Source organism: Camellia sinensis, chromosome 7, assembly GCF_055761805.1.
Source record: "Camellia sinensis isolate YWXY chromosome 7, ASM5576180v1, whole genome shotgun sequence".
Taxonomy (NCBI): Eukaryota; Viridiplantae; Streptophyta; class Magnoliopsida; order Ericales; family Theaceae; genus Camellia; species Camellia sinensis.
In genome coordinates this window covers 130507214-130527691 of record NC_138967.1, presented here as the reverse complement: position 1 = coordinate 130527691, position 20478 = coordinate 130507214, and the positions used below count along the sequence as shown (strand labels likewise).

The 20478-nt window shown below is 33.6% G+C and overlaps 1 protein-coding gene across 1 annotated transcript in view; it reads left to right on the top strand.

Moving 5' to 3' along the window:
- The window catches only part of LOC114264285 (uncharacterized), a 39443-nt gene that overhangs the window by 14278 nt on the left and 4687 nt on the right, over positions 1 to 20478 (top strand). Inside the window, exons 2-10 of the mRNA XM_082881101.1 lie at positions 1737 to 2114; positions 3542 to 3910; positions 7525 to 7893; positions 9308 to 9676; positions 11099 to 11467; positions 12885 to 13253; positions 14677 to 15045; positions 17395 to 17763; positions 19188 to 19556. Of these exons, the coding sequence (XP_082737227.1) occupies positions 1737 to 2114; positions 3542 to 3910; positions 7525 to 7893; positions 9308 to 9676; positions 11099 to 11467; positions 12885 to 13253; positions 14677 to 15045; positions 17395 to 17763; positions 19188 to 19556 (3330 nt within the window). The remainder of the gene's footprint in view (positions 1 to 1736; positions 2115 to 3541; positions 3911 to 7524; positions 7894 to 9307; positions 9677 to 11098; positions 11468 to 12884; positions 13254 to 14676; positions 15046 to 17394; positions 17764 to 19187; positions 19557 to 20478) is intronic.

The window sequence follows — 20478 nt, the reverse complement described above, 5'->3', positions numbered from 1 at the left end:
TATTCCATTCACACCATACTGAAGGTCAATTAGACAACTTAGAAATGAGTGCGTCTTCAAGGCAGCTAACCCAAACTGGTTTGAGTTGTGTGAGTTGATCAAGACTAGGATCGCTCTGTGGTTGAACCCACACCAGAAGGATTTTAATTTCACAATCAATGATTTCATTTATAATATAAGTCAGATCAGGTTGTGCTTTGGAGGAGCATTATTGCCTTGAGTTGGGATGAGCCTAGTTGGCTTGAGGCAGAGAAACTCTGTTCTGCTGCTGTTTTTTTTTGGTGTTGTCTCTGTTTGCTAGTTGGTCTCTCACCAACTTCGGGCTGTGCTAGCATATGATCGGTAAGGCCTCGCGGTGCCAACTTAGTTGGGATGGTGATGGTCTTTTGTGATGCTGTTTTCACTCCTTCATCTATGTTGATGTAATATTTATGCTTGTACATTTTTTTTTATCATCAATGAAGTTTTTTGGGTTGATCAAAAAAATAAAATAAAAATAGAATCGCAATTGACTTAAATGCGCTGAAAAACCTAAACAATAAAGCCATACTAGCAAAGGCACGTGATGATTAATTTTTATTTTTTTTCTTTTCCATAGGTCAAACACTTGCACGCATCATATGATTTTCACTATTTAAAATTAAGGTAAATTATAAATACACTCCTTAATATTTCTTAAAACATAAATTACTATTTATGGTTCCAGAAATTATAAATACCCCACTGTTAGAATTTCTTGTTTAACATAATTAATAGAACAAAAAAAATCTAATTACTCTCGTATGCAATAATAAAAATTACTTGAATAGTAAATTGAAATATATTTATGACATTATTAAAAATATTAATTGACTTGATAATTTTATTAATGAAATAAGTGATTTGTTATACAACTGGAAACTTAAAAGTGCAAGATGTAATTTCTAAAATTACATAGGCAATCTGTATTTTAAGTAAACCTGAAATGATGTGTTTTTATAAGGAATTTGTCTTTTCTGTAGTTGATAGTTCAAAGGGAACAGACAGTTAAGGTCTCTTACCGATAACAGTCATTAAACGGAGCTACTTTACCAGTAAGAGTTTATGAAATGCATTGGCCCATTATTTTAATTCTTCGTTCAGTTAAATCTTTTCACAAACTCGCAGCGGTAAGAGATCTCTGTTTCATGACTTTTACAGGTAAGAGATCTCAACTGTATGGTCCAGTTGAAATTTCAATTAGAGACAAACGATTCCCTTTCATAAAATCATAGAACACAGATTATCAAAGTCAAATAGAAAAAATCATGATGAAATGTGAAAATAATGTGAAGCCTAATTTTCTCTCATTTTGTACTTTTAATCTGCCGAACCCATCAATTTTGAGAAAGGGTGGATTTATAGTTGGTTGAAATTTTCTTAATATATTCAATTGATGATTTGCTGTCAAAACAATCACACCAACTCGTGCAGAACACCTATTGCAATATGAGGACAAAAGGTTGCACCACTGCAACAAAAAGATTTGTTACTTCCAATCTATTATAGTTTCCAATACATAAAACAAAATCATATTAGCTGTTATGGAACCAACAATTTAAGTTTTGGCATTAATTGGAACATAGTAAAATCAATTTATTGGACTTCAATTATTGACTAATTAAGATCAACATAAATTTATTTGGCTACATTGTACTGCTTGTTATAATGCTGAACGTAGAGTCTAATGTTTAACAATTATGTTATGAATGTTGCAGGTTACATTCCCTTCCTTGGAGAGATTGCAAATTAAAAGACTAACAAAGATAACAGAGATATGGGATAGGAAATTACTTCCATCAGACTCTTTTCGACAGTTGAGAGACGTGACCATCAGGAGCTGTGAGAAATTGGTGAATGTCGGTTCGTCCAATATGCCTCGACAATTACCGAAACTAGAACGACTTGAGGTTAGTCATTGTCGAGAGCTGAAAGTAATAGTATTGAAGAATGGGGGGGAAGAAGAAGAAAAAGCAGAAAACAACAATAATACCAATTCGTTTCTTCAATTAACGAGTTTGACACTTGAAGATTTGCAGAGCCTCAGCAGCTTTTTCACCTATAGATCTGAAACATATTCCCTCTTCACTAGCCAGGTATGAATGTCCTCATCAGTTTTAGTTGCACAGGACCAGTAAAACCAGAAACACAAATGTATATATACGTGTATATATACGTATATATATATATATATATGTATGTTTGTATTTTTCTTAGATTAGGCTTCTCTCGTGTCAATAATCTAGACTCAAATGTGTTGTTTGGGCCCGTGGGCCCACTACGACTCTCTTTTTAATTATTCGAATCGTGCATTTTTTAGGATTCTTCGTTTATATCATCCGCAAGAAAAATCAAATCAATTTGATAATTTTAGCCTTTTCAATTTGTCGTGTTTGTCATTAAAAAAAATGAAGGTTTTTATTTTATATAATTTTTTTTTTAAGCACACATCATTCATTTTTTCAGATGCAATTGTAATAAATTAAATAGGCTAAGATTATTGGATCGATCTTTTTTTTAAGATGATATACACTAAGGACTTTACAAAATGAAAAATTTAAATCATCAAAACGTTACCCATGGTGGACTCCCATGGCCCGAAAGGCACCCTTGTTGGCCATGTATTGATTTGTGTATTTATTTTGAATCTTCCATATTTTCCAATTTAATACTTTGACATTTGCTTGAATATTACTATCTAAAAACTTGAAAAATTAAAACAGTAAATTCAAGGTTTTAAATAAACCTGAAATGGTGTGTTTTTATAAGGGATTTGTCTTTTCTGTAGTTGAAAGTTCAAACGGAACAGACAGTTAAGGTCTCTTACCGATAACAGTCATTAAACGGAGGTCTCTTACCAGTAAGAGTTTATGAAATGCATTGGCCCATTATTTTAACTCTTCGTTTAGTTAAATCTTTTCATAAACTCGTAGCGGTAAGAGACCTCCGTTTAATGACTTTTATCGGTAAGAGATCTCAATTGTCTGGTCCAGTTGAAATTTCAATTGGGGACAACCGATTCCCTTTCATAAAATCATAAAACACAGATTATCAAAGTCAAATAGAAAAAATCATCATGAAATGTGAAAATAATGTGAAGCCTAATTTTCTCTCATTTTGTACTTTTAATCTGCCGAACCCATCAATTTTGAGAAAGGGTGGATTTATAGTTGGTTGAAATTTTCTTAATATATTTAATTGATGATTTGTTGTCAAAACAATCAAACCAACTCGTGCACAATAGCTATTGCACAATGAGGACAAAAGGTTGCACCAATGCAACAAAAAGATTTGTTACTTCCAATCTATTATAGTTTCCATTACATAAAACAAAATCATATTAGCTGTTATGGAACCAACAATTTAAGTTTTGGCATTAATTGGAACATAGTAAAATCAATTTATTGGACTTCAATTATTGACTAATTAAGACTAACATAAATTTATTGGGCTACATTGTACTGCTTGTTATAATGCTGAATGTGGAGTCTAATGTTTAACAATTATGTTATGAATGTTGCAGGTTACATTCCCTTCCTTGGAGAGATTGCAAATTAAAAGACTAACAAAGATAACAGAGATATGGGATAGGAAATTACTTCCATCAGACTCTTTTCGACAGTTGAGAGACGTGACCATCGGGAGCTGTGAGAAATTGGTGAATGTTGGTTCGTCCAATATGCCTCGACAATTACCGAAACTAGAACGACTTGTGGTTCGTGAATGTCGAGAGCTGAAAGTAATAGTATTTAAGAATGGGGGGGAAGAAGAAGAAAACAACAATAATACCAATTCGTTCCTTCAATTAACGAGTTTGACACTTGAAGATTTGCAGAGCCTCAAAAGCTTTTTCACCTATAGATCTGAAACACAATCCCTCTTCACTAGCCAGGTATGAATGTCCTCATTAGTTTTAGTTACACAGGACCAGTAAAACCAGAAACACAAATGTATATATACGTATATATATATATGTATGTATGTAACGCCCTCAAAAATATAACATTAAATCCATCAATATAGACATGCATTGATATATAAAAACTCCACATTCTTCTATTCATCAGAGTTCCATTACAAAAAGTATTACATGTTAACGACAAAAGCAAATGCCCTACGGGCTTACAGCTTTCCAAGTTAACACTTGGTTACAATTAAAGAGTACTAACTCATTTACACATTAAGCCCTTGGCTTGAATTTACATGTAATACATCAAAAAGGAAATAAGACAACGAAAGTGTGTCCGCCTCTAGCCTCCCAAGCTATGTCCTTGGAGGTGGCATGCTACCTGTACCTGAAAATGATATTCCCATATAGGGTGAGCCACAGCCCAGTAGAAATACACTCAACCAAATATGAACAATGACTAAAAGATTAGCAGTTGATAGATGGCCAACAGTGATACTTTCTCTTATCACACTTTACAGTTTCATGACATACAAGTCCATATTACAGTCCATTTTCCAATTCCTTTCAATTCTCAATTTACAACCATGGCTCAGAACCTGGCCAACAACTCATATGAGACAGTAACTCATATCAAACACTTCCCATTTCATAATAGATAAGCATACTAGCTATATCACACAACAACAGATAAGCATACAAGCTATATCATCACTTCCACAGATATGCATATGAGCACTATCACACTTCCAATGACAAACATATGAGCTCTGTCAATACATCACTAGATAAGCATATGAGCTCTATCTACGGAGTCCATCCCCTATCTCCTCCCAACAACATCCGGTTTAGAGGTCCATCCCCTATTTTCCCCTAAACCGTGGAGTACATCCCCTATCTCCTCCAACACAACACAATGCATATAAATAATAATTATACACATCATCAACCAATACATAACATTTAATGTATTCATTCAACCGTCATACTCAATGACACATTCCGGTGATTAGTTTTAGTTTGCCTAATCATCATGCATTGTCTACAACAACCAAGACTATCCTCCACCGATAGCCCAAAGTAGTTATTTCTATACAGAAAATAAATGCAACAAATGGATATAAAATCGACATTTCCAACTAGGTGAGTGACATAAAAATCCAACAACACCCTTTAATCCCATGTATTCCCAATCTCAACATTTCCAATTCAATTCCTCGTTTCTCACAATTAATTTTACAAATTAATTAACCAATGTAATTAGGGCATTTTCCATAATTAACATTACAACCCTTAGGTTCCATTTTCATTAATGTTTTAACATTAATTCCACTTTTCCATGCCAAACATGCATCTAGGCTTTTATATAGTTAAAACCCCAACTTTGTAAATTTGCACAAAAGTCTCAAGCTTTCACAAAATTACCAAACCAACTCCAGCATCTCAAACTACTAAAATTTAAAGACAAAACCCATAGTAAGGAGTAGGTTATCCCTACCTCAAAAGATGACTCCCAACCGAGAAGACGAAGAAAACGGAAGTGCTCCAAACCACAAACTTTTCGGATCAAAAGGTAGCCCTCGACGATCAACAACTCTTTTGTAAAGGCCAAAGGTGAGAAAATCACTCCTACTAGATCAATACCTAGAGAGAAGGTAGAGTCTTAGAGTGAGAAGCTCAACAATGGGGTTTTTGGAAAAGTAAGAGAGAGAAGAGAAATGGAAAAAGTGATTTGAAAAGTCAAAACACGGAGCTTTAACCCAGTCGCCCCGCTCGAGCGTCCAACGCCCCGCTCGAGCGTCACTCACAGACTCCCGCTCGAGCGTCAATAATCCTGCTCGAGCGGCGAATACACACTTCCAGAACTTTTACAGAACCAGGTCTCCGCTCGAGTGTCAACCCTCCCACTCGAGCGTCACACACAACAACCCGCTCGAGCGTCAAAACTCCCGCTCGAGCGTACAACTCTGCAGAGGAGATACTGGAAGATGGAAAACTACGCTCGAGTGTCGAAAACCCCGCTCGAGCGGACAGACAACAACGAAGGGCCCGCTCGAGCGTCAAAATCCCCGCTCGAGCGTAAAGGCCAAAATCTGGGTAACTACTCTTGGTTTCTAAGTTCAACCAACCTGTTTCAAACTCGCCCAACACAACTCAAGACTCGAATGCAAGGAGTAAAGGGTGTAAACAAGACATATACAACAACCAACTCCACAGAACCTAAGTCCGGGTACAACAGTTAAAGGAAAGGGGAAACCGGGATCGCTATAATGTATGTATTTTTCTTAGATTAGGCTTCTCTCGTGTCAATAATCTAGACTCAAATGTGTTGTTCGGGCCCGTGGGCCCACTACGACTCTCTTTTTAATTATTCGGTCCATGCATTTTTTAGGATTCTTCGTTTATATCATCCGCAAAAAAACCTAAATCAATTTGATAATTTTAGCCTTTTCAATTTATCGCGTTTGTCATTAAAAAATATGAAGGTTTTTATTTTATAGAATTTTTTTTTTAAGCACACTTATCATTCATTTTCACAGATGCAATTGTAATAAATTAAATAGGCTAAGATTATTGGATCGATCTTTTTTTCTAGATGATATACACTAAGGACTTTACAAAATGAAAAATTTAAATCATCAAAACGTGACCCATGGTGGACTCCCACGGCCCGAAAGGCACCCTTCTTGGCCATGTATTGATTTGTGTATTAATTTTGAATCTTTCATATTTTCCAACTTAATACTTTGACATTTTCTTGAATATTACTATCTAAAAACTTGAAAAATTAAAATAGTAAAATTCAAGGTTTTAAATAAACCTGAAATGGTGTGTTTTTATAAGGGATTTGTCTTTTCTGTAGTTGAAAGTTCAAATGGAACAGACAGTTAAGGTCTCTTACCGATAACAGTCATTAAATGGAGGTCTCTTACCAGTAAGAGTTTATGAAATGCATTGGCCCATTATTTTAACTCTTCGTTTAGTTAAATCTTTTCATAAACTCATAGCGGTAAGAGACCTTCGTTTAATGACTTTTATCGGTAAGAGATCTCAACTGTTTGGTCCAGTTGAAATTTCAATTGGAGACAAACGATTCACTTTCATAAAATCATAGAACATAGATTATCAAAGTCAAATAGAAAAAAATCACGATGAAATGTGAAAATAATGTGAAGCCTGATTTTCTCTCATTTTGTACTTTTAATCTGCCGAACCCATCAATTTTGAGAAAGGGTGGATATATTGTTGGTTGAAATTTTCTTAATATATTCAATTGATGATTTGTTGTCAAAACAATCAAACCAACTCGTGCACAACACCTATTTCTCATTGAGGACAAAAGGTTGCACCAATGCAACAAAAAGATTTGTTACTTCCAATCTATTATAGTTTCCATTACATAAAACAAAATCATATTAGTTGTTATGGAATCAACAATTTAAGTTTTGGCATTAATTGGAACATAGTAAAATCAATTTATTGGACTTCAATTATTGACTAATTAAGACTAACATAAATTTATTGGGCTACATTGTAATGCTTGTTATAATGCTGACCTCGGAGTCTAATGTTTAACAATTTTGTTATGAATGTTGCAGGTTGCATTCCCTGCCTTGGAGACATTGGATATTGATGGACTAACAATGATAACAGAGATATGGGATAGGAAATTACTTCCATCAGACTCTTTTCGACAGTTGAGAGACGTGACCATCAGGAGCTGTGAGAAATTGGTGAACGTCGGTTCGTCCAATATGCCTCGACAATTACCGAAACTAGAACGACTTGAGGTTAGTCATTGTCGAGAGCTGAAAGTAATAGTATTGAAGAATGGGGGGGAAGAAGAAGAAAACAACAATAATACCAATTCGTTCCTTCAATTAACGAGTTTGACACTTGAAGATTTGCAGAGCCTCAGCAGCTTTTTCACCTATAGATCTGAAACACAATCCCTCTTCACTAGCCAGGTATGAATGTCCTCATAAGTTTCGGTTGCACATGACCAGTAAAACCAGAAAAACAAATGTATATATGCGTATATATATATATATGTATGTTTGTATTTTTCTTAGATTAGGCTTCTCTCGTGTCAATAATCTAGACTCAAATGTGTTGTTTGGGCCCGTGGGCCCACTACAACTCTCTTTTTAATTATTCGAACCGTGCATTTTTTAGGATTCTTCGTTTGTATTATCCGCAAGAAAAATTAAATCAATTTGATAATTTTAGCCTTTTCAATTTATCTTGTTTGTCATTAAAAAAAATGGAGGTTTTTATTTTATAGAAATTTTTTTTTAAGCACACTTATCATTCATTTTTTCAGATGCAATTGTAATAAATTAAATAGGCTAAGATTATTGGATCGATCTTTTTTTTTAGATGATATACACAAAGGACTTTACAAAATGAAAAATTTAAATCATCAGAACGTAACCCATGGTGGACTCCCACGGTCCGAAAGGCACCCTTGTTGGCCATGTATTGATTTGTGTATTTATTTTGAATCTTTCATATTTTCCAATTTAATACTTTGACATTTGCTTGAATATTACTATCTAAAAACTTGAAAAATTAAAATAGTAAAATTCAAGGTTTTAAATAAACCTGAAATGGTGTGTTTTTATAAGGGATTTGTCTTTTCTGTAGTTGAAAGTTCAAATGGAACAGACAGTTAAGGTCTCTTACCGATAACAGTCATTAAACGGAGGTCTCTTACCAGTAAGAGTTTATGAAATGCATTGGCCCATTATTTTAACTCTTCGTTTAGTTAAATCTTTTCATAAACTCACAGCTGTAAGAGACCTTCGTTTAATGACTTTTATCGGTAAGAGATCTCAACTATCTGGTCCAGTTGAAATTTCAATTGGAGACAAACGATTCGCTTTCATAAAATCATAGAACATAGATTATCAAAGTCAAATAGAAAAAATCACGATGAAATGTGAAAATAATGTGAAGCCTGATTTTCTCTCATTTTGTACTTTTAATCTGCCGAACCCATCAATTTTGAGAAAGGGTGGATATATTGTTGGTTGAAATTTTCTTAATATATTCAATTGATGATTTGTTGTCAAAACAATCAAACCAACTCGTGCACAACACCTATTTCTCATTGAGGACAAAAGGTTGCACCAATGCAACAAAAAGATTTGTTACTTCCAATCTATTATAGTTTCCATTGCATAAAACAAAATCATATTAGCTGTTATGGAATCAACAATTTAAGTTTTGGCATTAATTGGAACATAGTAAAATAAATTTATTGGACTTCAATTATTGACTAATTAAGACTAACATAAATTTATTGGGCTACATTGTACTGCTTGTTATAATGCTGAACGTGGAGTCTAATGTTTAACAATTACGTTATGAATGTTGCAGGTTACATTCCCTTCCTTGGAGAGATTGGAAATTAAAAGACTAACAAAGATAACAGAGATATGGGATAGGAAATTACTTCCATCAGACTCTTTTCGACAGTTGAGAGACGTGATCATCGGGAGCTGTGAGAAATTGGTGAATGTCGGTTCGTCCAATATGCCTCGACAATTACCGAAACTAGAACGACTTGTGGTTCTTGAATGTCGAGAGCTGAAAGTAATAGTATTGAAGAATGGGAGGGAAGAAGAAGAAAACAACAATAATACCAATTCGTTCCTTCAATTAACGAGTTTGACACTTGAAGATTTGCAGAGCCTCAGCAGCTTTTTCACCTATAGATCTGAAACACAATCCCTCTTCACTAGCCAGGTATGAATGTCCTCATCAGTTTTGGTTGCACATGACCAGTAAAACCAGAAAAAAAAATGTATATATACGTATATATATATATATATATATTTGTATGTTTGTATTTTTCTTAGATTAGGCTTCTCTCGTGTCAATAATCTAGACTCAAATGTGTTGTTTGGGCCCGTGGGCCCACTACAACTCTCTTTTTAATTATTCGAACCGTGCATTTTTTAGGATTCTTCGTTTATATTATCCGCAAGAAAAATTAAATCAATTTGATAATTTTAGCCTTTTCAATTTATCTTGTTTGTCATTAAAAAAAATGAAGGTTTTTATTTTATAGATTTTTTTTTTTAAGCACACTTATCATTCATTTTTTCAGATGCAATTGTAATAAATTAAATAGGCTAAGATTATTGGATCGATATTTTTTTCTAGATGATATACACTAAGGACTTTACAAAATGAAAAATTTAAATCATCAAAACGTGACCCATGGTGGACTCCCACGGCCCGAAAGGCACCCTTGTTGGCCATGTATTGATTTGTGTATTTATTTTGAATCTTTCATATTTTCCAATTTAATACTTTGACATTTGCTTGAATATTACTATCTAAAAACTTGAAAAATTAAAATAGTAAAATTCAAGGTTTTAAATAAACCTGAAATGGTGTGTTTTTATAAGGGATTTGTCTTTTCTGTAGTTGAAAGTTCAAATGGAACAGACAGTTAAGGTCTCTTACCGATAACAGTCATTAAACGGAGGTCTCTTACCAGTAAGAGTTTATGAAATGCATTGGCCCATTATTTTAAATATTCGTTTAGTTAAATCATTTCATAAACTCGCAGCGGTAAGAGACCTTCGTTTAATGACTTTTATCGGTAAGAGATCTCAACTGTCTAGTCCAGTTGAAATTTCAATTGGAGACAAACGATTCGCTTTCATAAAATCATAGAACATAGATTATCAAAGTCAAATAGAAAAAATCACGATGAAATGTGAAAATAATGTGAAGCCTGATTTTCTCTCATTTTGTACTTTTAATCTGCCGAACCCATCAATTTTGAGAAAGGGTGGATATATTGTTGGTTGAAATTTTCTTAATATATTCCATTGATGATTTGTTGTCAAAACAATCAAACCAACTCGTGCACAACACCTATTTCTCATTGAGGACAAAAGGTTGCACCAATGCAACAAAAAGATTTGTTACTTCCAATCTATTATAGTTTCCATTGCATAAAACAAAATCATATTAGCTGTTATGGAATCAACAATTTAAGTTTTGGCATTAATTGGAACATAGTAAAATCAATTTAGTGGACTTCAATTATTGACTAATTAAGACTAACATAAATTTATTGGGCTACATTGTACTGCTTGTTATAATGCTGAACGTGGAGTCTAACGTTTAACAATTATGTTATGAATGTTGCAGGTTGCATTCCCTTCCTTGGAGAGATTGCAAATTAAAAGACTAACGAAGATAACAGAGATATGGGATAGGAAATTACTTCCATCAGACTCTTTTCGACAGTTGAGAGACGTGACCATCGGGAGCTGTGCGAAATTGGTGAATGTTGGTTCGTCCAATATGCCTCGACAATTTCCGAAACTAAAACGACTTGAGGTTCGTGAATGTCGAGAGCTGAAAGTAATAGTATTGAAGAATGGGGGGGAAGAAGAAGAAAACAACAATAATACCAATTCGTTCCTTCAATTAACGAGTTTGACACTTGAAGATTTGCAGAGCCTCAGCAGCTTTTTCACCTATAGATCTGAAACACAATCCCTCTTCACTAGCCAGGTATGAATGTCCTCATCAGTTTTGGTTGCACATGACCAATGAAACCAGAAAAACAAATGTGTATATATGTATATATAAATATATATATGTATGTTTGTATTTTTCTTAGATTAGGCTTCTCTCGTGTCAATAATCTAGACTCAAATGTGTTGTTTGAGCCCGTGGGCCCACTACAACTCTCTTTTTAATTATTCGAACCGTGTATTTTTTAGGATTCTTCGTTTATATTATCCGCAAGAAAAATTAAATCAATTTGATAATTTTAGCTTTTTCAATTTATCTTGTTTGTCATTAAAAAAAATGAAGGTTTTTATTTTATAGAATTTTTTTTTAAGCACACTTATCATTCATTTTTTCAAATGCAATTGTAATAAATTAAATAGGCTAAGATTATTGGATCGATCTTTTTTTCTAGATGCTATACACTAAGGACTTTACAAAATGAAAAATTTAAATCATCAAAACGTGACCCCTGGTGGACTCCCACGGCCCGAAAGGCACCCTTGTTGGCCATGTATTGATTTGTGTATTTATTTTGAATCTTTCATATTTTCCAATTTAATACTTTGACATTTGCTTGAATATTACTATCTAAAAACTTGAAAAATTAAAATAGTAAAATTCAAGGTTTTAAATAAACCTGAAATGGTGTGTTTTTATAAGGGATTTGTCTTTTCTGTAGTTGAAAGTTCAAATGGAACAGACAGTTATGGTCTCTTACCGATAACAGTCATTAAACGGAGGTCTCTTACCAGTAAGAGTTTATGAAATGCATTGGCCCATTATTTTAACTCTTCGTTTAGTTAAATCTTTTCATAAACTCGCAGCGGTAAGAGACCTTCGTTTAGTGACTTTTATCGGTAAGAGATCTCAACTATCTGGTCCAGTTGAAATTTCAATTGGAGACAAACGATTCGCTTTCATAAAATCATAGAACATAGATTATCAAAGTCAAATAGAAAAAATCACGATGAAATGTGAAAATAATGTGAAGCCTGATTTTCTCTCATTTTGTACTTTTAATCTGCCGAACCCATCAATTTTGAGAAAGGGTGGATATATTGTTGGTTGAAATTTTCTTAATATATTCAATTGATGATTTGTTGTCAAAACAATCAAACCAACTCGTGCACAACACCTATTTCTCATTGAGGACAAAAGGTTGCACCAATGCAACATAAAGATTTGTTACTTCCAATCTATTATAGTTTCCATTGCATAAAACAAAATCATATTAGCTGTTATGGAATCAACAATTTAAGTTTTGGCATTAATTGGAACATAGTAAAATAAATTTATTGGACTTCAATTATTGACTAATTAAGACTAACATAAATTTATTGGGCTACATTGTACTGCTTGTTATAATGCTGAACGTGGAGTCTAATGTTTAACAATTACGTTATGAAAGTTGCAGGTTACATTCCCTTCCTTGGAGAGATTGGAAATTAAAAGACTAACAAAGATAACAGAGATATGGGATAGGAAATTACTTCCATCAGACTCTTTTCGACAGTTGAGAGACGTGACCATCAGGAGCTGTGAGAAATTGGTGAATGTCGGTTTGTCCAATATGCCTCGACAATTACCGAAACTAGAACGACTTGAGGTTAGTCATTGTCGAGAGCTGAAAGTAATAGTATTGAAGAATGGGGGGGAAGAAGAAGAAAACAACAACAATACCAATTCGTTCCTTCAATTAACGAGTTTGACACTTGAAGATTTGCAGAGCCTCAGCAGCTTTTTCACCTATAGATCTGAAACACAATCCCTCTTCACTAGCCAGGTATGAATGTCCTCATCAGTTTTGGTTGCACATGACCAGTAAAACCAGAAAAACAAATGTATATATACGTATATATATATATATATATATGTATGTTTGTATTTTTCTTAGATTAGGCTTCTCTCGTGTCAATAATCTAGACTCAAATGTGTTGTTTGGGCCCGTGGGCCCACTACAACTCTCTTTTTAATTATTCGAACCGTGCATTTTTTAGGATTCTTCGTTTATATTATCCGCAAGAAAAATTAAATCAATTTGATAATTTTAGCTTTTTCAATTTATCTTGTTTGTCATTAAAAAAAAATGAAGGTTTTTATTTTATAGAATTTTTTTTTTAAGCACACTTCTCATTCATTTTTTCAGATGCAATTGTAATAAATTAAATAGGCTAAGATTATTGGATCAATCTTTTTTTTTAGATGATATACAGTAAGGACTTTACAAAATGAAAAATTTAAATCATCAAAACGTGACCCATGGTGGACTCCCACGGCCCGAAAGGAACCCTTGTTGGCCATGTATTGATTTGTGTATTTATTTTGAATCTTTCATATTTTCCAATTTAATACTTTGACATTTGCTTGAATATTACTATCTAGAAACTTGAAAAATTAAAATAGTAAAATTCAAGGTTTTAAATAAACCTGAAATGGTGTGTTTTTATAAGGGATTTGTCTTTTCTGTAGTTGAAAGTTCAAATGGAACAGACAGTTAAGGTCTCTTACCGATAACAGTCATTAAACGGAGGTCTCTTACCAGTAAGAGTTTATGAAATGCATTGGCCCATTATTTTAACTCTTCGTTTAGTTAAATCTTTTCATAAACTCGCAGCGGTAAGAGACCTTCGTTTAATGACTTTTATCGGTAAGAGATCTCAACTGTCTGGTCCAGTTGAAATTTCAATTGGAGACAAACGATTCGCTTTCATAAAATCATAGAACATAGATTATCAAAGTCAAATAGAAAAAAAATCACGATGAAATGTGAAAATAATGTGAAGCCTGATTTTCTCTCATTTTGTACTTTTAATCTGCCGAACCCATCAATTTTGAGAAAGGGTGGATATATTGTTGGTTGAAATTTTCTTAATATATTCAATTGATGATTTGTTGTCAAAACAATCAAACCAACTCGTGCACAACACCTATTTCTGATTGAGGACAAAAGGTTGCACCAATGCAACAAAAAGATTTGTTACTTCCAATCTATTATAGTTTCCATTACATAAAACAAAATCATATTAGCTGTTATGGAATCAACAATTTAAGTTTTGGCATTAATTGGAACATAGTAAAATCAATTTATTGGACTTCAATTATTGACTAATTAAGACTAACATAAATTTATTGGGCTACATTGTACTGCTTGTTATAATGCTGACCTCGGAGTCTAATGTTTAACAATTTTGTTATGAATGTTGCAGGTTACATTCCCTGCCTTGGAGAGATTGGATATTGATGGACTAACAATGATAACAGAGATATGGGATAGGAAATTACTTCCATCAGACTCTTTTCGACAGTTGAGAAACGTGACCATCAGGAGCTGTGAGAAATTGGTGAATGTCGGTTCGTCCAATATGCCTCGACAATTACCGAAACTAGAACGACTTGAGGTTAGTCATTGTCGAGAGCTGAAAGTAATAGTATTGAAGAATGAAGGGGAAGAAGAAGAAAACAACAATAATACCAATTCGTTCCTTCAATTAAAGAGTTTGACACTTGAAGATTTGCGGAGCCTCAGCAGCTTTTTCACCTATAGATCTGAAACACAATCCCTCTTCACTAGCCAGGTATGAATGTCCTCATCAGTTTTGGTTGCACATGACCAGTAAAACTAGAAAAACAAATGTATATATACTGAAAATCCTACGTGATTTGTGATTAGATCAAGATTAACAAATTCCAAAACCCAATAAATTCAAAACACTCAACCTAAAATCGTCAAACACTTACGAGAGTGATTTTAGTTTGTTTGTTTTTGAGAATAAACAATAAATCAACACAAACGATTTTTTACGTGGAAAAAACCACAATTGAAGAACCTTTAATTGTAATCAAAAACCACGGGCGAACCGCCACTATCAATCCACTACTGAAGAACGAAAAGATTACAAAGAAATCATACAAATTACCCAACCCTAGTCAATTTGTCTCTGAATCTTCTGTAACTCTTTTCACCACACCTTCGTCACGGAATTGATTCTGAAGTTGATTCCACACCACAACTTCACTCGTCGAATTAACGACTGCGTAGACTCAAACGCCTTTTGGATCCTACGCTTTGATCTTCGGAATCCACCGAAGAGAACTCACTTGAAACTTAAGAAGCAACCTCCTTGATGTATGAATTTTAATGCATAAGTTCAGAACTCTCTTAAGAACATCAAGGAAAAAGATCAAAAATCTCCCAAGAAGACTTTAAACACAACCCTAGTTTGTTTTGATCAGATCTAGGAAAACATCATTCACAAAAACACCCTTAGCAGCTTTAAATAGAGAACTGGATCCGCGATCTCCGCTCGAGCTCACAACAGCCCGCTCGAGCGGGCTGACCAAAAACTGCATATGAATAAGCTGAGATGCGCTCGAGCGTAGGAGTTTCCGCTCGAGCGTAAAATCACACCCACCAGTATCTGTGCTTGCCCTGTCAAACTACTGTGACCTGCTAATCTACGCTCGAGCTCAAGAGTCTCCGCTCGAGCGGACAGTACAAAAACAGAAAAACATAGTTTTGAATCAACACAAGATTTTGTCTCCGGATTTGACAACACAGGGACCTAACATATACGTATATATATATATATATATGTATGTTTGTATTTTTCTTAGATTAGGCTTCTCTCGTGTCAATAATCTAGACTCAAATGTGTTGTTTGGGCCCATGGGCCCACTACAACTCTCTTTTTAATTATTCGAACCGTGCATTTTTTAGGATTCTTCGTTTATATTATCCGCAAGAAAAATTTAATCAATTTTATAATTTTAGCCTTTTCAATTTATCTTGTTTGTCATTAAAAAAAAATGAAGGTTTTTATTTTATAGATTTTTTTTTTAAGCACACTTGTCGTTCATTTTTTCAGATGCAATTGTAATAAATTAAATAGGCTAAGATTATTGGATCGATCTTTTTTTTTTAGATGATATACACTAAGGACTTTACAAAATGAAAAATTTAAATCATCAAAACGTGACCCATGGTGGACTCCCACGGCCCGAAAGGAACCCTTGTTGGCCATGTATTGATTTGTGTATTTATTTTGAATCTTTCATATTTTCCAATTTAATACTTTGACATTTGCTTGAATATTACTATCTAAAAACTTGAAAAATTAAAATAGTAAAATTCAAGGTTTTAAATAAATCTGAAATGGTGTGTTTTTATAAGGGATTTGTCTTTTCTGTAGTTGAAAGTTCAATGGAACAGACAGTTAAGGTCTCTTACCGATAACAGTCATTAAACGGAGGTCTCTTACCAGTAAGAGTTTATGAAATGCATTGGCCCATTATTTTAACTCTTCATTTAGTTAAATCTTTTCATAAACTTGCAGCGGTAAGAGACCTTCGTTTAATGACTTTTATCGGTAAGAGATCTCAACTGTCTGGTCCAGTTGAAATTTCAATTGGAGACAAACGATTCGCTTTCATAAAATCATAGAACATAGATTATCAAAGTCAAATAGAAAAAAATCACGATGAAATGTGAAAATAATATGAAGCCTGATTTTCTCTCATTTTGTACTTTTAATCTGCCGAACCCATCAATTTTGAGAAAGGGTGGATATATTGTTGGTTGAAATTTTCTTAATATATTCAATTGATGATTTGTTGTCAAAACAATCAAACCAACTCGTGCACAACACCTATTTCTCATTGAGGACAAAAGGTTGCACCAATGCAACAAAAAGATTTGTTACTTCCAATCTATTATAGTTTCCATTACATAAAACAAAATCATATTAGCTGTTATGGAATCAACAATTTAAGTTTTGGCATTAATTGGAACATAGTAAAATCAATTTATTGGACTTCAATTATTGACTAATTAAGACTAACATAAATTTATTGGGCTACATTGTACTGCTTGTTATAATGCTTACCTCGGAGTCTAATGTTTAACAATTTTGTTATGAATGTTGCAGGTTACATTCCCTGCCTTGGAGACATTGGATATTGATGGACTAACAATGATAACAGAGATATGGGATAGGAAATTACTTCCATCAGAATCTTTTCGACAGTTGAGAGACGTGACCATCAGGAGCTGTGAGAAATTGGTGAATGTCGGTTCGTCCAATATGCCTCGACAATTACCGAAACTAGAACGACTTGAGGTTAGTCATTGTCGAGAGCTGAAAGCAATAGTATTGAAGAATGGGGGGGAAGAAGAAGAAAACAACAATAATACCAATTCGTTCATTCAATTAACGAGTTTGACACTTGAAGATTTGCAGAGCCTCAGCAGCTTTTTCACCTATAGATCTGAAACACAATCCCTCTTCACTAGCCAGGTATGAATGTCCTCATTAGTTTTGGTTGCACATGACCAGTAAAACCAGAAAAACAAATGTATATATACGTATATATATATATATATATATATGTATGTTTGTATTTTTCTTAGATTAGGCTTCTCTCGTGTCAATAATCTAGACTCAAATGTGTTGTTTGGGCCCGTGGGCCCACTACAACTCTCTTTTTAATTATTCGAACCGTGCATTTTTTAGGATTCTTCGTTTATATTATCCGCAAGAAAAATTAAATCAATTTGATAATTTTAGCCTTTTCAATTTATCTTGTTTGTCATTAAAAAAAAATGAAGGTTTTTATTTTATAGAATTTTTTTTTTAAGCACACTTGTCATTCATTTTTTCAGATGCAATTGTAATAAATTAAATAGGCTAAGATTATTGGATCGATCTTTTTTTTTAGATGATATACACTAAGGACTTTACAAAAAGAAAAATTTAAATCATCAAAACGTGACCCATGGTGGACTCCCACGGCCCGAAAGGAACCCTTGTTGGCCATGTATTGATTTGTGTATTTATTTTGAATCTTTCATATTTTCCAATTTAATACTTTGACATTTGCTTGAATATTACTATCTAAAAACTTGAAAAATTAAAATAGTAAAATTCAAGGTTTTAAATAAACCTGAAATGGTGTGTTTTTATAAGGGATTTGTCTTTTTTGTAGTTGAAAGTTCAAATGGAACAGACAGTTAAGGTCTCTTACCGATAACAGTCATTAAACGGAGGTCTCTTACCAGTAAGAGTTTATGAAATGCATTGGCCCATTATTTTAACTCTTCGTTTAGTTAAATCTTTTCATAAACTCGCAGCGGTAAGAGACCTTCGTTTAGTGACTTTTGTCGGTAAGAGATCTCAACTGTCTGGTCCAGTTGAAATTTCAATTGGAGACAAACGATTCGCTTTCATAAAATCATAGAACATAGATTATCAAAGTCAAATAGAAAAAAATCACGATGAAATGTGAAAATAATGTGAAGCCTGATTTTCTCTCATTTTGTACTTTTAATCTGCCGAACCCATCAATTTTGAGAAAGGGTGGATATATTGTTGGTTGAAATTTTCTTAATATATTCAATTGATGATTTGTTGTCAAAACAATCAAACCAACTCGTGCACAACACCTATTTCTCATTGAGGACAAAAGGTTGCACCAATGCAACAAAAAGATTTGTTACTTCCAATCTATTATAGTTTCCATTACATAAAACAAAATCATATTAGTTGTTATGGAATCAACAATTTAAGTTTTGGCATTAATTGGACCATAGTAAAATCAATTTATTGGACTTCAATTATTGACTAATTAAGACTAACATAAATTTATTGGGCTACATTGTACTGCTTGTTATAATGCTTACCTCGGAGTCTAATGTTTAACAATTTTGTTATGAATGTTGCAGGTTACATTCCCTGCCTTGGAGACATTGGAGATTGATGGACTAACAAAGATAACAGAGATATGGGATAGGAAATTACTTCCATCAGACTCTTTTCGACAGTTGAGAGACGTGATCATCGGGAGCTGTGAGAAATTGGTGAATGTCGGTTCGTCCAATATGCCTCGACAATTACCGAAACTAAAACGACTTGTGGTTCATGAATGTCGAGTGCTGAAAGTAATAGTATTGAAGAATGGGGGGGAAGAAGAAGAAAACAACAATAATACCAATTCGTTCCTTCAATTAACGAGTTTGACACTTGAAGATTTGCAGAGCCTCAGCAGCTTTTTCACCTATAGATCTGAAACACAATCCCTCTTCACTAGCCAGGTATCAATGTCCTCATCAGTTTTGGTTGCACATGACCAGTAAAACCAGAAAAACAAATGTATATATACGTATATATATATATATATGTGTGTATGTTTGTATTTTTCTTAGATTAGGCTTCTCTCGTGTCAATAATCTAGACTCAAATGTGTTGTTTGGGCCCGTGGGCCCACTACAACTCTGTTTTTAATTATTCGAACCGTGCATTTTTTAGGATTCTTCGTTTATATTATCCGCACGAAAAATTAAATCAATTTGATAATTTTAGCCTTTTCAATTTATCTTGTTTGTCATTAAAAAAAAATGAAAGTTTTTATTTTATAGAATTTTTTTTTTAAGCACACTTGTCATTCATTTTTTCAGATGCAATTGTAATAAATTAAATAGGCTAAGATTATTGGATCGATCTTTTTTTTTAGATGATATACACTAAGGACTTTACAAAATGAAAAATTTAAATCATCAAAACGTGACCCATGGTGGACTTCCACGGCCCGAAAGGAACCCTTGTTGGCCATGTATTGATTTGGGTATTTATTTTGAATCTTTCATATTTTCCAATTTAATACTTTGACATTTGCTTGAATATTACTATCTAAAAACTTGAAAAATTAAAATAGTAAAATTCAAGGTTTTAAATAAACCTGAAATGGTGTGTTTTTATAAGGGATTTGTCTTTTCTGTAGTTGAAAGTTCAAATGGAACAGACAGTTAAGGTCTCTTACCGATAACAGTCATTAAACGGAGGTCTCTTACCAGTAAGAGTTTATGAAATGCATTGGCCCATTATTTTAACTCTTCGTTTAGTTAAATCTTTTCATAAACTCGTAGCGGTAAGAGACCTTCGTTTAGTGACTTTTATCGGTAAGAGATCTCAACTGTCTGGTCCAGTTGAAATTTCAGTTGGAGACAAACGATTCGC